The 16,080-nt window shown below is 56.4% G+C and overlaps 1 protein-coding gene across 2 annotated transcripts; it reads right to left on the bottom strand.

Moving 5' to 3' along the window:
• Nucleotides 1–8,415: 8,415 nt before the first annotated feature.
• Nucleotides 8,416–15,393, bottom strand: LOC115643403 (class I histocompatibility antigen, F10 alpha chain-like). Of its 2 annotated transcripts, XR_003998313.1 has the most exons (8): nt 15,235–15,393; nt 14,775–15,044; nt 13,577–13,852; nt 11,173–11,448; nt 10,601–10,717; nt 9,522–9,554; nt 8,642–9,102; nt 8,416–8,510 (listed from the first exon to the last, which is right to left on the bottom strand). XR_003998313.1 is itself a non-coding variant. In XM_030547407.1 (7 exons), the coding sequence occupies exons 1-7, from the start codon at nt 15,293–15,295 to the stop codon at nt 9,029–9,031; spliced, it is 1,107 nt and encodes a 368-aa protein (XP_030403267.1). In that variant the 5' UTR covers nt 15,296–15,393; the 3' UTR covers nt 8,416–9,028. The 2 variants fall into 2 exon arrangements, 1 of the variants encoding a protein (XP_030403267.1); XM_030547407.1 differs by having other exon boundaries at nt 8,416–9,102.
• Between the last annotated feature and the right edge of the window lie 687 nt (nt 15,394–16,080).

Below are 16,080 nucleotides of genomic sequence, written 5' to 3'. Positions count from 1 at the left end.
AATCCCAACTTTTGTTTCCACCTTAGCTGAGCTCGGTGCCCCTCCATTCCCCCGTCCCTCCGCTGGGCTATCGCACAGCACTGCCAGAGCCGGGGTACCAGGGGTAACGGGAGCTCACCCATTTCCCATCGGGGAACATGGAGTTTCACTGAGGTTAGGTGACGCACTGCTGTTTTTCCCACTACACCACTGCCCGCGAGGGTCACTGGGCTGGTCCCCCTCTGCTCCAATTTACCCCTATGCGTTGGGGGGGGATCTTGGGCTGGGGGTTGGGGATTTCTGGCAGGCCCCCAGAGAAGGATGGGGGTTGTGGGGGGCTCAGGCGCATGGAGGAGAACCGGGGGTTGGAGGGTTAAGGAGCAGAGCCCTCGGCAGCAGGCCCTGCAGAAAGTTCTCACTGGCAGGTTACCCCCCCCTCCATCGTGTTTCCAGCTGATTTTTCCTTGTCTGCCTCCCTCCAACCCCCCCAAGTGCTGCTAGTGACCCCCTTCACTCCAGCTCTACTCACCATCTGCTGCTGCTGCCCCCAGCACCCTCCAGCACAGCCCCAGGGCGACTCCCAGGGCCATGGCTCCTGTGCTGGGTCAGGGGTTTCCCCCGCTCTAGAGAGGAACAAACCCCCCAGCTCCAGCTCCTCGGAATCTGCAGCCTCCACCCCGTCACTTTCCCTTTCCCAAGTGTTGCCAATCACAAGCCCAGCCGGCCAATCAGAATGCGGGGAGGGATCTTGCATCGCAGTATCCCAACAGAACTGGGTCTGGGAGGTTTCTCCCCAGAGCTGCAGGCGAAGAGCCGTTCACCTGGCAGCACCCCAGGGAGGCTCTGCTAGCTGGTGCTGGGGGGACAGACTCCAGCACCTCAGGGGTCAGTCCCCACCTCCACAACCTCCTGCACGTGGGAGACCAGCCGTCAGTTCTCACTATGTCCTAGCTCCCGAGTCCAGACGGGCCCATCTAATCTGAACTGTGCCTGGCCCAGGCCGGAGTCCTGCCCGGCAATCACTGCTGGTTGAACTGGGGCAGATCTCTTAGCAAACCTCCAGTCTCGCGCTGTCTGGGGTCTGTTCTGAAAGCCCCAGCTCCTGGGGTTCTGTGAGAAGGAGACTCTCCTCTTTGATTTTAACAAGCAGGTTCCTAGCCCTGGGGTTTGTGAAGAAAAGTTTGAAAACTTGAAATGAGAGCAACTGAAAGGCCCAGAAACCAGGCAAAAAATAAAAGAGAAAGAAAGAAAGAAAGAAAAAGCCACAAATTACTTTTTCTTAAAATCTCTCTCAGTTTTTAAGCTGAACGTGATCAGGGCTGCAGACGCTGCAGACCGTGGTGTGAGTGACGTCCTCGGCACCCCTAGGCCAGTCGTTCTCAAGCTTATATGCTCACTCCCCCCTTCTTTGTGTCTGTAGCAGTTTCACACGCACTAGTACATGCATTGATATACGCAGTGACGGTGCCTCACTTGAATCCATTTCCGCTTCTTTGTGCTTCACTTCAGATGGTTTTGCTGTTGTTGCACAAATGAGCCAATGAGCCAGTGTAATAAGAGCAAAAGCAAACCTGCGGTTGTGGGCCATGCTTACAACAACCAGCTGTGCACCCCGCCTCGGAGCAACCTGGTTAACGTACCGATAGTAACGCCTGCGTAAGGCCATGCAAGCTTAACAGAAACCCATCAAAATGCACCACGGCATCTCGAGTCTAATGCGCATCGCCACCCAAGGACTGGATCTGTCTGGCGGAATCAGCGGTGCTAGTTATTCAGTGCTGGGGGTACAATGTGCGCAGTGCGCTGGTTTTCCCTACAAATTCTCAGCTTCTCCCCCCCCCAGAATACATTCCACACACCCCAGTTGATGAATCTCTGCCCTGTGTCACTGGGGCACAAACTGGGAGGCGCAAAGAAACTGGATCCTGTGGGTCCCCCAGGACCTGCTGCCATAATAGTGGAAGTGGGACAAAAATAGAGCAGGTTTTGTGGGGTGGAAAAAAAAATAAAAAAATCTCCTGTGCAGCAACCAACACGAATGCCCCGACCAGCAGCTGCTGCTCCCCAGCCGCTCAGCCCTGAAGGCAGCATCGCTGCCAGCAGCAGCGCCGATAGACGGATTAATGTCAATTACCAGTAATGGGGGGGGGCAGGCGCAACCCATTCCATGCATGGAAAGCGAGTGCACGACTGGAGCAGTTTGTGCACCACTGTCTGAGGCAGCTGATAGCAGAGCCAGGGATGAACTCACATCTCCCTGAGGACATTCCCTATGTCCCACGGCAACAGGGCCCTGTGATCACCAGTCTGCCCCATACAACACCAGGCCAGAGAACTGTCCCTATGTAAACCCTGGAGCAGATCTTACAGACAAGCAGCCAGTCCTGGTTCACAAACTGCCAGGGATGGAGAATCCCCCATGGCCCTGGGGCCAATGTTCCAATGGTTAATTCCCCTCACTGTAAAACTCTGCTGCTTATGTCCAGCGCCAGCGCACAGGCTGTGCCTGCTCCCAACAGCCACACGAATCTCGGCAGAGAAGTGCAGCTGTTATTGCTGGCGGGAGAATTCTCCAGCCCCTCCGAACCCCCAGCCTCAGGACTGGGCAGGGCCGCCCGGGGGCGGGGAGGAAGTGGGGCAATTTGCCCCAGGCCCCGCAGGGGCCCCCACAGGAATATAGTGTTCTATAGTATTTCAACTTCTTTTTTATGGAAGGGGCCCCTGAAATTTCTTTGCCCCAGGCCCCCTGAATCCTCTGGATGGCCCTGGGGCTGGGCCCGACACAGCAGGGGGGCTCGTACCCGGCCTACACTTCTCAAAAGGGCCCCTGGCTTTGGGTGACACCTCGCCCCTCCCAGGGCGCGTGAACCAGAGCCAGCTCTAAGGCCCCTGGGGCTCTGCACGTCCCCCCTTCCACCTCACTGCCCCCTGCGGACACCAGGGGACACGGTGCAGCTGGGCCCTGGGTCCCCGGGCCTCAGCCCCTCCCCAGCAACTCCTGTACTCACCCCCAGCAGACGCTGCCCCCAGGAGGCACCAACAGACCCCCAGGGCGACAGCCAGGCCCATGGTTCCTGCCCTGGGGAGGGGTCTCACCCTCTGGCCATGGGGAAGGAGCGGGTGAGCCAACCGGCAGCCCCTGCAAACAGCCTGTGCACTTTGCTCACTGCACAGCCAGGGAGTGGCAGGACCAAGGCCTGACCGGAGCAGGTAGCAGCCGTGTGCCAGGTACAGCTCCCTGTGGGGTGTGACGTGCTGTGTGCACAGCTAATCCTGGCATCTGACTGGCCAGTGTCCCCGGGCACCCCCTGCACAGGGCTCAGTCACTAACCAGCAGCCACCTGCCTTCCTGCAGCAGGACAATGCTGGGAGCAGACAGCATCCATGGGCACTGACCCAGTGCTCTGCACAAGGCCATAGACCCCTGGGTGCAGGGCCGGCTTTAGGCCAATTCCACCAATTCCCCCGAATCTGGCCCCGCGCGTAAGAGGGCCCACGCCCAGTGAGAATCTCTTCCCTGGCTAGAGGCGCCTTTTTAATTTTTACTCACCTGGCGGCGCTCCGGGTCTTCGGCAGCACTTCAGCGGTGGGTCCTTCACTTGTTCTGGGTCTTCGGCGGCACTTCGGCGGCGGGTCCTTCAGTGCCGCCGAAGATCTGGAGCAAGTGAAGGACCCACCGCCAAAGTGCCGCCGAAGACTCAGAGCACCACCCGGTGAGTACAAGCCCCACATGGTTTTTTAACGTGGAGGTTTTTTTTTGTCTTTCCTGTCGGGGCCCCATCAAAACTGTTCGAATTGGGCCCAGCACTTCCTAAAGCCGGCCCTGCCTGGATGCAGGGAGTGTCCCCGCGCCAGACACACTGTGGGACAAAGTCCTGATTTCCTCATGCTGCAGCCCCAGCCAGACATCCTCAGTCAGTCCCACTCGGTCACGGGGAATCTTCCAATCGGGGCAGCAGCTGTGGCAGCTGGAAGAGTGGAGGTCACTGATTGCCTGGAGGCTTGATCACCATCTGTGATGAGGTGAGTGGGTGCTGTAACCCCAGGCAGAGGAGGGCCCTTGTGCCCAGGCTAGGGGTGGCTTTGTTAGCAACACTGGACACACACCCCTGGGCCCATCCAGCCCAGGATCCAGATCAGACCAATGGGTGCATCTAGCCTGGCACTTGCCCTTGCAGAAGAACACCATGCTTTCCTGTCTAGAGAACTCTGCAGCCATAAAACGTGGTGCCCGGCATTCTGCAACAATTTTACTTTGCCACTAAAGTAAATTCTAGGATTCTAAAAAATGATACAGTATAATAGATTATCCTGTGGAACTTCCTGCCACATGATAAAAAAGGCAAGAGCTAAGAAGGATACCAAACATGTCAGAACATTTCTATCTAATGCTGCAGCATCTGAGCACCTCACAATCCTTTTATCCTCATGCCCCCTTGGCAACAGAGAAAGGCTATTATTCTGACTGGGGAAACTGAGGCCCAGAGAGACTAGGATCACCCAGGAAGCGTGTGGCAGCGCCAGGTCTCCCAGGCTAGCACACTAACCACTGGAAGGCCACAGGCATACTCAGAACAACCAGCTGTACATTGGGATTCAAAGATATAACAGATATAAATCCCCTAGCCTCAGGGCACAGGCCAGTGACTAACCGAGGGGCTGGAGGTGTGAGAAGCACAGACTGATTCGGGGGGGGCTGGGTGGCCTTTGGCTTGACCGGCTGGTATCCACCACCCTGTGCCCCCAACACTCTGGATCCACGTTGCTGAGGGAAATAAATGATCAATGCACAGGTCAACTTTCCCTCGACAGGCGGCAGCTGCCAGGTCTGGTGCCCGTCACTGGGGGATGCTGGGGCAGTTCTAGGGATCAGCCCTCGGTGGGGCTCAGAGTCTCCTCCGGAGCCCTGACATCTGGGGAACAAACAGCCGAGCCGCCCATGTTCCATGGTCTGTGTTTTATTAGCTCAATAGCCGAGCAAAAGCATCAAACAAAATATGTACAAATGGAAGAACATGAAATCGTCCAGTTACTTACTGTGCTCAGGCAGGTTCACTAAACCACCCCACGTACATTAACAGCCCCTGCTAAGGGCTACGTAACACTCCGGGAAGGCGGCGGATCTGGGTCGCATCCCCAGGGCCAAGCCGGACGTTTCGGTTCCAGCCCAAGAGCTGAAAGAGGGAGGATCCGATCGCTCCCTGGTGACGTGAACAGCAGCAGCAGAGCTGTCGGTGCCATTAAGGCGCCTGTCCGGATTATGGCTGATTCGGTAACAGCCGATCTCTTTCCCCCCCACCCCCCCAGAGTCACATTCCAATAGGCCTGGTTACGCTGAATAATCATTGACGAACGTAGTGAAAACAGGATTTCTCAGGGTTAAATGAACAGATCCTAACACCTGAAACACCTTCAGGTGTGGAAAAGAGGCCGTCCAAGAAACACCTGGCGACGCGACCTTCAGGCTGATAGCAAAAAAATGGGCTATACCTGGAACCAGCTAGAGCAAATGGCCCAGGATAGAGGACCTGGAGATCTGTGGTTGACAGCCCATACCCCGATTGGGGTGACGGGCATGAGTGAGTGAGTGATCTTTCCAATAGCGAGGCTGTTTGACCTAAGGCTGGTGTCGGGATCTGAGCAGCTACTCTATAGGTGCTCTGCTCATATAGATTCTGTGGGTCTCTCTCTCTCTCTCTCTCTCTCACACACACACACACACACACCAGAAGAGTCTGCACCCACTAATGCTAGAAAACACCCACGACTCTCAGGGGTCCATTCAGCCGGCTGGGCTGTGATTCGTCAGTGGCCTTGTCAGTTCACATGTGTGAAGGTCGATGGCTTTGCAGGCCAGCTAGCGGTGACTCGCTTGTAGGTGTCAGATCTTCAATGCCCCTGTCACGGACTGTGGGGAGACACAAGGCCCTGCACCCCCCAGCTTCCTGCGATTCACCGTGACTCTCCCAGTAAAGCGGAAGGTTTATTTAGACGCCAGGAACACAGTCCCAGGCAGGTCTTGCAGGCACAGACAACAGGATCCTCCCCAGTTAGGTTCATATTGGGGTCCCAGGGGCACCACAGCCCTCTTGTGGGGTCAGAGCCCTGTCTGTGCTCCCCTCCCTCCCCAGCCTTTGTTCGGCTTCCCAGGCAGAGGTGTCACCTGGCCTCTCACCCCTTCCTGGGGTCTCACGTTACCTGCTCAGGTCTCCTCCCTCCGGCCAGTCTCCCATCCCCCAGTGCAGATCGTCCTCCCAGGCCAACACCCCCTCACTCAGCATTCACAGCCCCCAGTAAGAACAGTCCCAGTTCATCACAGCCCCATGTTGCTGGATATTACCCCTCGGTGGCCAGCTGGGGGTGAATGAGGCACAGGTGTGGTGCCATGGCACAGCCAGAGGCCAGCAGCCAGTGCAGGCCAGGCCGGCCTGACAAGTGACAGCCAAACCTCAGGCTCCCGTGGCCAATCAGAACAGGGCACTCGCTTTCTGAGGTCACTGGCATCACCCACTGGGGTCTGATTAGGACCTCTTTATGCAAATAAAGGACTTCCTCATTCCCATAATTTTGGGCTCAGAAAGCCATCAGATCCAAAAATAGATGCAGTCCCCAGGTCTGTAGGTATCTGAAATAATAGAGGTCCTGGGTCAGCCCCAGACAATATTTGACCCAGCCTGCAAAAGGCCTGGCCTTATTTTAACTGATTTTTAAAAATGCAAAGCCAGCAAGAAGTTGGAATTGAAAAGGAAAACCCACAGTTCTGCAAAAAACAGTACCGAGTTTAAGCACAGAAGTTTCTGGTTATCAGGGAATAACATACAGGTTATCAAGGGGTGCGAAGTTCGGTTTAAGATCGGATGGCATAAGGAATACATGATCTGCAATATCTCCGATTGGGGGTAAATGGTTAACGGGTCAAAGTGCAGACATTGAGATAGGAGGGTAAGTTGTTCACATAATGGCTATGTTCGGGTGTGGAGTATAATGAGTGGATACAATGATGAGGATGGATTGACCCTCATTTGGTGAGATTTAAGGTTCAGTGAGTTTATGGTTCCAGTTCACATGCTCCAATGGAGAAAGTCTCTTGGTCCCTTTCTCGTAGTCGATGCACGATGTTTCTCCAGCTCATGTCTCCTGGCACTGTCGGAGGCCGGTGATGTGCTCGATGTAGATGTCCCTGGACCATCGGATGGTGTCTGAGACCTTGAGGGACCGCATGAGCCGTGCATAGTGTTGACCAATCCCACACATCCGCAGCACACACTCATTGCAGGGGTCCCAGGCACCCAGGGCTCTGACGATCAGGGCGTCCATCTGCACCTCGTAGCCCTTTGCTCTCACGATGTCAGCCGGGGGGGGGTGTACTTTTCCAGCTTACGAGCTCGGGCTTCGATTACACACGTGCTGAGATTCTGACACGCAGCAGCTCAGCTGTGTGCTGAATTTGCGGTGGTTTGACACACAACATTCAGGGCAAAGCTCGGACCTGAGCTCGACCAGAGCACAGAGTCTTTTCCTCTGAAAATCACCATTTTGGGATTCGATTTTCCAAGCAGGCCCATTTGCCTCTCAGATGGGGGTGGGGTAGCCCATAATTCCCCTCCGCGGGCTCCCCCGCCCCGTCTTTGCCTGCTCATAGATTCATAGACTCTAGGACTGGAAGGGACCTCGAGAGGTCATCGAGTCCAGTCCCCTGCCCTCATGGCAGGACCAAATACTGTCTAGACCATCATCGGGCTCTGTACCGGTTCTTGCTGCGGGACAAGGGGAACTGCCCGTCCCTGACACCAGTGGCATGGCCCCCGCAGAAACGGGAGTGTTAGGGGCCTTATTCCTTCACTCGCTTACTTCCCTGGCCCTTCTCACATGAACAGAGTGCAACAATACCCGAAGTCCGAAGGTGCAAACAATTTGATGTTTATTGGGGTGAACTTCCAGCAAGTATGATTCCAGTTTCCTTCCTCAGTGTCCCTCTTCCCAGCTCTGCCACCACAGAGCCTGGCCTGTGTCAATGTTCCCATTCCCCCCCCTTACTTCCTGATTGACTGCAGACTATATAGCGGAACTTGAGTTCTGCTTAGCTAGACCTTAACCAATCGTTTTACTGAAATTTAACCAACCAATCCTAACACACTGTAACATGATTATCTAACCAATTAATTCCTACCACCTTAACTGGTTTACACCCAACAAAATTAATTATTCAGCAGACAGAACCAGACAGAGATTATACAGCCAAACAATAGGGAAGTGGAGACTACAGCGATAGAACAACACCGAAATGAGGATTTCACACCCCAGCTATTGATAAGTGAGTTCTTGCCAGACAGCCTGCTATCAAACAAAGTTTCCTTTTACATCTTCTAGGCTCTTCCCTGTCTCTGGAGGTGACAGGAATATCAGGACAGGATTGTTTTCCTAATAGCCAATGGTGCCTTATTTCAATGTGACTGGTTTGGAATGTGAGGATGTGACCAGACACTTCCCAGCTTATGGCTGCCCCTGCTGTTTAGCCCAAAGGTCTTAGCCTAAGAACAAGTATCAGAGGGGTAGCCATGTTAGTCTGGATCTGTAAAAGCAGCAAAGAATCCTGTGGCACCTTATAGACTAGCTCCAAAACGTCTGTTAGTCTATAAGGTGCCACAGGATTCTTTGCAACCTAAGAACAGGGTGTTACACTGTCACACTGAGAAAAGGCCCTAAACAGGCAGACAGTGATTCTAATTCTTTCTTTTATACCTCTGCAACTAGCTAAGTGATAAGAATACACCTGAATTCTTAAAGTACAGACCTTTGCAGACAGGCTTGAATATCTATATCCTAACAGGGAGACTGGAGCGAGTCGGCCCTTTGGGGAGAAGTTGAGGCAAAGTCCCGGCTGCAGAAGCAGAGATGCAAATGCTGCAATAGCAGAGCCTGAGGCCCAACACCCTCAGGAGGAAACTGCTCTAACGACCAGGGCAGGAATCTCCCTCGGGGCAGGGGCGAGTCAGGGGGCAGAGATCACCCAGCCAGCGGGGTCAGCAGCTGGGCAGGGTCACTGCCCCTAGCACTGGGGTCCCAAGCTCTGGGAGTCTGTTCCCGATGATGAGCTGGAGGCAGAATCTTCCCTGCTCTTTGCTGCGGAGAGAGAGGAAAATCGTTCAGAGGCGGCGTTAGCGAGGCCGGGATCCCAGCTAGGGAAGGGGGATGGGAATTCAGCTCTGGGGTCCCCCCACACTGCACCCCCCATGCACCCCATGCCAACTCCTCTCTGTGAAGTGACCTGCCCCAGGCTGGGAATGCACACGGGGTTTGAAGCCCAAACGCAGCACATGACCCTGGTCGTACCGGCCCCCGACAGACACCACCGGGCTCTGGCTTTTCCCTCACACTCAGAAGCTCCCGGACGCTAGTCTGGCCGGCAACGGGCTGTTGGAGTGACGCCTGTGACTCACGCAGACCAGCCCCATCAGTGCCCGCATCCCTTCTCCCCTCATGGGGACCCCCCCATCCATAATGCACTGGGACACTGGGCCCCATACCCTGGATTTACTCACTGGTGGCCAGAGCGTAGCCGGGTTTCACGGGGCCTGAAACACAAGCAGAAATGAGGGTCAGTGCAGGGGAGCAGGGAAACCCCTCCCCTGTGGAGACCCTGACCCCCCTCCCCCAGACACAGGGCTCCCTGTGACCCCGACTGCACCTCGCCCAAGCCAGCACCACCCCAGTGCCCCCCACAACAGGTACACGGCGTCCAGCTGTGACAAACCGGGAATGTTTTTAATGTTGCTCTGAATATGGTGTTGGTGCCGCAGTCCCCCCTAGGCCGTTCTTAATATCTAGGATAAGGGTGTGTGATTGCTGCAGAGGAAGGGGCCAGTGCCCCTAAATGCCTGACACTCTGTCTCCTAGCAACTGATGGCCTGGGCCCCCCCTCTGCAAAGGTGCCAGCTGAAGGTGTTGGAGACAAAGAGATCAGGTGACCTCCTGGCCCGGGAAAGGGGCTGAGCAGAGAGGAGGGGCTGGAGGGGTTGTTAGTCTGGAGCTGGCTGGGGTCAAGGGTGGAGGGCAGACCTGGGGGTCTGGTTCACTGCCCCCCAGAATGGACCCGGCCGAGGGGTCCGGTTCGCTGTATCTACAAGCTCTGTTTTAGACCCTGTTCCTGTCATTGAATAAACCTCTGTGTTACTGGCTGGCTGAGAGTCACGTCTGACTGCAAAGTGGGGGTGCAGGACCCGGTGGCTTCCCCAGGACCCCGCTGGGGCGGGCTCGCTGTGGGAAGCGCACGGAGGGGCAGAGGATGCTGAATGCTCCAAGGAGAGACCCAGGAGGTGAAGCCGTGGGAGCTTCTTGCCCTGGGGACAGTCTGCTCCAAAGGAGAGGAGGCTCCCCAAAATCCTGCCTAGCTTTGTGGGGAGCTGTTCCAGAGCATTGCCTGGGGACTCCATGACACCAGCCAATGACAGAGCCCACTCTGCCCCCAGCAGGGCTGGGTTACAGTGATCAGCCCTGCTCCATGGCCCTGCCCCATCTCTCCTCGTGGGGCAATGGGAGGAACCATTCCCCCTTGGGCTGCCTGGGGCACCCCACTTCCCAGACCTCCGCACATCCTGGCTCTGCAGGGACTGGCTCTTACCTGCTGAATTTCTCCTCCACAGGACGACGCCGGCCCCTACGGCTCCAGCCAGAACCAGAATGGCCAGGACGATGGCGGCCAGGACCGCGGGAGGCAGGGGGCCCTTCTTCCCAGAGGCTGTGGGATGGAGAAGGGCCCAGGTCACCGAGGGGAGCAGCCGCTGGGGCATTCTCCTGGGGCAGCCACAGGCCTTTGCCTTGAACGTCTCCCCAAGGGCGTCTGCAGAGACCTGGCCCCAGGGGAGGGGAAAGGCTGAGCTGGGAGGGGGACGGGGATGGGGCCAGAGGGTGGGTGCTCTGCCGGGCACTGCCAGACACACATGCCACACAGCAACCAGGCCCTTCCCTTGTAACGACGTCAGCCTGTGGAACTCACTGTCACTGGATGCCACCACGGCCAGAAACTTAATGAGATTCTCTGAGGGATCGGCCATTTCTGTGAGTCACATGAATACCCAGAGCTAGACGAGTTCACACTGACAGTGGGCCGGGATACTGACCTTCCTACAGCCCTGTCTCACCCCATCTCTGTAATTCCCATGGGGCTGTGCCCTGTCATTCACCCCCCCTTACCCCAGATGAGCGTGGGCTCCCCCAGGCTGCTGTGCTCCACCCGGCAGGCATAGCGATGCCTGTCCTGCTGTGGGGAGATCTCCAGGGATGACTGTGTGTAGTAGGTGCCATCGGCGTTGGGCAGGATCCCGCTGGAGTCCGTCTCTGCCAGGATGTCTTCTCCGTCCCGCACCCAGGAGACGTGGATGGGACGTGGGTAAAAGCCCCTGGTGTGGCAGGAGAGGGTGACAGAGCCATCGGGGGTGTCTCTGTGGGAAACTGAGACCTCGGGGGGTGCTGGGGAGAGACATAGCGCCGGAGTCACGTACCAGAGGCCAGGACAGTGTAACCGGCAGTAGAGACAGGCCTAGCCGCTGGCTAGTCCAGCTTGTGCCAGCGTCTCTCTGCCCACAGCGTCCCCCCGAACGAGTGGGAGCGCCCCACCCCTGCCAGCTCCCTCCCCAACACTCACCCAGGCCTGGCAGGAGCTGATGGCTGTGGAAGGGCAGGTCCAGGGGTGCAGAGGGGAGCTGACGCGTCTGCTCATGTGCCGCAAAGCCAGGCACTGGCTCCCGCCCTCACCCTTCGTGTGGGGCTCGGTTCCCTGGAGCAGAAGCCCCACGTCCCTGTGGGGCTGGGCAGGGCCTGACACAGTGACCCGTCCCCTGATGGGGCCTGGGGAGCAGCTGACAGACCTGGGGGTGGGTCACACTTTCGGTCTCTGCTCCCTGCAGAGAGTCACGGCAAAGGAGGGGTCAGGGGACCTCACCCAGCACTGTCGTGCCTAGGCCAGAGGGGTCCTGTGCCCCGCTGGTCAGACCCCTGGGTAGCCCGGGCCATCGCCCTACCGGGGATTAACCCCTGCTTGGCCCAGCACAGATCTCAGAGAAACATCTCCCTGGAGTTACACGTGCAGGGACGGAGAACCCAGCCCAGGGAGTCCAAGAGTCATTCCCCTCGTGGGGGAAAATCTGCCCGAGTCCCTGTCTCAGTTTATCCAGCCGCTGGGTCTCGTCAGGCCTTGGAGACGTGCCTGATGGGGTCCACAGTATGACCCTGCCCCGGGAGCGTGTCCATTGCCAGAGGAGGCAACAGCCCGACAGGCCAGGCTGAGAGTTGCTGACTCGGATTGGAACCTGGCTGGGTCTTGGAGTGGGGTGAATGGTGCCAATCTGAGGTTGTTTGAGGATGGGGGTTTCGCAGACCAAGACCCCCCCTAATACCATGTGACACCAACATTTTCCAGGGCATCTGCTGTTTTCTGGGAACTCTGGCTGTGACCTTCCCCAAGCCCATCTCAGCCCTCGGGACGGCCCCCAGCTAGTGCCCAGCCTCCGCAGCTTCTTGGGGAAAGCTGTACTGCAAATGAGGGGAGCGCTGGGAGCCCCCACCCGGGTCGAGCCACACTGAGGCGCAGCGTGTGAAATGGGCTCGTGCTGCAGGACGGGGGCTGTGCTGATGCCAGAGGGTTTTCAGGCAGTCGGGCCCCCCAAGGGGACGAGCTGACCGTGAGCAGCACCCACAGGCTGTGAGTTCGAGGCTTGCCCAGCAGCTCGGAGACCATCAGCTATGCCCGTCGCTCGTGGTCTGGGGTGGCTTTGGGGCATTTTGTTCTCAGCAGCTCAACATTTGGGGTTTCAGAGCTGGTAGCACAGAGAGCGCTGAGGTCACAGCCAGACGCGAACTGGTCTGAGAGCTGCTATGGCGCATCCAAGCTGGGGCAGAGTTAAGGGGGAAGGTCTGGGGGTGTTTAGTCTAAGGCAAGGGTAGGCAACCTATGGCACTCATACCAAAGGCGGCACGCAAACTGATTTTCTGTGGCGCTCACACTGCCTGGGTCCTGGCCATCGGACTGGGGGGATCAGCATTTTAATTTAATTTTAAATTGAGTTTCTTAAACATTTTTAAAACCTTATTTACTTTACATACAACAATCATTTAGTTATATATTACAGACTTATAGAAGAGACCTTCTAAAAACGTTAAAATGTATCACTGGCACGTGAAATCTTAAATTAGAGTGAATAAAGGAAGACTGGGCACAGCACTTCTGAAAGGTTGCCAACCCCTGGTGAAGGGCTTCCTCAGCTTCTCCTGAGAGCAGCTTTAGCTGTAATTATTAAATTGCTCTAATGTGCATGTGCACAGGGAAATTGTGGTGTGCCACACAGGGTCTGGCGTAGAGATCAGGGCGCAGATGAGGTCATTTGGCTCAGGGGTTCCCAAGCTGACGCCCCCTTAAAATGGCTGCTTAGGTCTCTTTCAGATTCCCATCACTCTTTGGTGCAGAGCTAGGGAGAATCAAAGGTGTTGACCCCCGTGAAACAGCCCAGCTATAAAAACCTCAGAGCCGAGGTTGTCCGGGTACTCAGGGACTGCAGATTCCACCCTCACCCGCCAGAGGAGCCCCCCTGCTCAGACTCACCCTGCTGCTCCAGGGTCCCCATCCCCACTTGCACCAGGCTCCGGACGGTCTCCAGACACTCGGTCTGCAGGTACCACTGGACAAAGCGGCTCCAGTCCTGATGAGTGTCCCACAGCTGCTTCTGGATAAACGCCGGCTGCACGGCTGCCACCCACGTCCCCGTCTGGGCATCGAAGCTGATGAAGTCATCCCCATCGTAGGCGTACTGGAACTTTTCCCCCAAGGGGGTGTCCCCGTCCAGACTGCAGCTCACGTAGACCTGTATCATGTGGGGCCCTGGGGAAGGGCAGGGACAGAACTAAATCACCAGCCACAAGCGCTCAGAGACCATGAGTCGGCTCCCTTTGCCCCTCCCCAAATCATAAGAGTATAAAAAATTACTAAACTGGGGGTGTGGTATTTGCCCTCTGGATTTTGTACCTTTTGCGGTCACGTTTTCTGGCTTTTTTCCCCCACCCATGAGGGCAGAAACTTGCTTTTCCTTTTTTAGATGAGAAGCTGGGGTTCCTAAGAGAAACACCCCCCCCCCCATATACCATATGACACCAACATTTTCCAGTGCATCTAATGTGTTCTGGGAACTCTGCCCATGACCCTCCCCAAACCCAGCTCAGCCCTTGGGACAGACCGTAACTAGTGCCCAGCTCCTGCTCCCAAACCCCATACAAAAATAGGATGGAGGGAGCGCTGGGAGCTCCTACTGGGGTTGAGGCATAGTGAATGGTCACATGCAGCAGGACACCAGGGGTTTGCAGACAGCCTTCCGTACTCCCAAGACTCCAAGCACTGGGGCTTTCAGGAGGACACCAGATGTCGCAAGCCCCCAGGTATTGTAATAAAAATCAGGAGAGCTGGCAAGGCCGTGTTCTCCAATGTCTGCACTCTCCTTGGACTAAGGCTCCAAACCAGAAAATCACAACAGAGGCCGGAGAATCACTCCCAGTGATCCCTGCACCCAGCCCAGCGCTACAGCCTGAGCCGCAGCGTATCTTATATTCGTAATACACCCCATCTTGACCAAGAGCCCCATTGCAGCCAAGCCAATGCACCAATGATGTGCATTTTTCAGCAGAAACTTGGCCAGGTCCTAGCCAGGCCTTTCCCCTCCCCAAACATATCCCAGACCTGGTGGGTCGTAGAAAGCGATTTCCAGAAATTGGGGAGGCAGATTAAGGGTCCCACCTAATACAACACTCACTAGCATCACCGCTTGTCTGGTTGTACAGCTGTGTCCATCTGTCTGTAACCACTTTAGCGCTCTTTTCATAGTGCAGAAAGTCCTGGGTCTTATCCTGGAAATACTTCTCACCCACAGCCTCCGCCATCCACTCCCCACTGGGCTTCACCACCTGCGTGTCCATGCTGTAATCCATCATTTTAAAGTCATCCAGCTTCCCTATCATGAAGAACCAGTAGGATCCATCCTCCCTGGAGGTCCCTGTGACCAGCACGTCCCAGCTGTGGAAATCTGAAACAACAGAGTGGGAAACTGAATTAAGGAGCAGAGCCCTTGGCAGCAGGCCCTGCAGAAAGTTCTCGCTGGCTGGTCATTTCTTCCCCCCTCCCCCCAGTGTTTCCAGTTGATTTTCCCTGGTCTGCCTCCCCCCCACCCCCAAGTGTGGCTAGTGCCTGACCCCCTTCACCCCGGTTCTACTCACCATCAGCCACTGCTGCCCCCAGCACCCCCCAGCACAGCCCCAGGGCGACTCCCAGGGCCATGGCTCCTGTGCTGGGTCAGGGGTTTCCCCCGCTCTAGAGAGGAACAAACCCCCCAGCTCCAGCCCCTGGGAATCTGCAGCCCCCACCCCGTCACTTTCACTTTCCCAAGTGTTGCCAATCACAAGCCCAGCCGGCCAATCAGAATGCGGGGAGGGATCTTGCTGGCAGTATCCAGGCAGAACTGGTCTCAGAAGTTTCCATTCACACTGGCGGGGCCCGGTGAAGAAGCTTTAAGTCCTTGTCTGAGAAGGTCTCAGGAGGGACGGAGTCCAGCGCCTGGGGGGGCACAAGAGGATCTCAGGGCTGGCGGGGTGTAAAGAAACTGGGATCCTGTGGGTGCCCCAGGACCTGGTGCCGTGATAGTGGACGTGGAATAAAAACAGAGCGGGAACTGTGGAAGGGGAGTGGGATTAAATAACTTGTGGTCGCTGCTGCCCCGGCCAGCAGGCCGCCCAGCCCTGAAGGCAGCGCTGTGGCCAGCAGCAGAGCCGATAGAGGGGTTAATGCCGATTACCTGTAATGTGGGGGGGGCGGGCGCCACACATTCCATGAATGGTGGACGGGGGATACGACTGGAGCAGTTTGTGCACCACTGTCTGAGGCAGCTGATAGCAGAACCACGGATGAGCCCACATCTCCCTGAAGACGTTCCCTAGATCCCATGGCAGCTGGGCCCTGGGATCACCAGTCTGCGCCATATGACATCAGGCCAGAGAATTGCCCCTACATAACCCCTGGAGCAGATGTTATAGACAATCAGCCAGTCGTGGTTCACAAACCGCCAG

This window comes from Gopherus evgoodei, unplaced genomic scaffold (assembly GCF_007399415.2).
Source record: "Gopherus evgoodei ecotype Sinaloan lineage unplaced genomic scaffold, rGopEvg1_v1.p scaffold_58_arrow_ctg1, whole genome shotgun sequence".
NCBI classification, from domain to species: Eukaryota; Metazoa; Chordata; order Testudines; family Testudinidae; genus Gopherus; species Gopherus evgoodei.
Note: the sequence above shows the minus strand (reverse complement) of the source record. Positions and strands in the feature narration are given on the sequence as shown.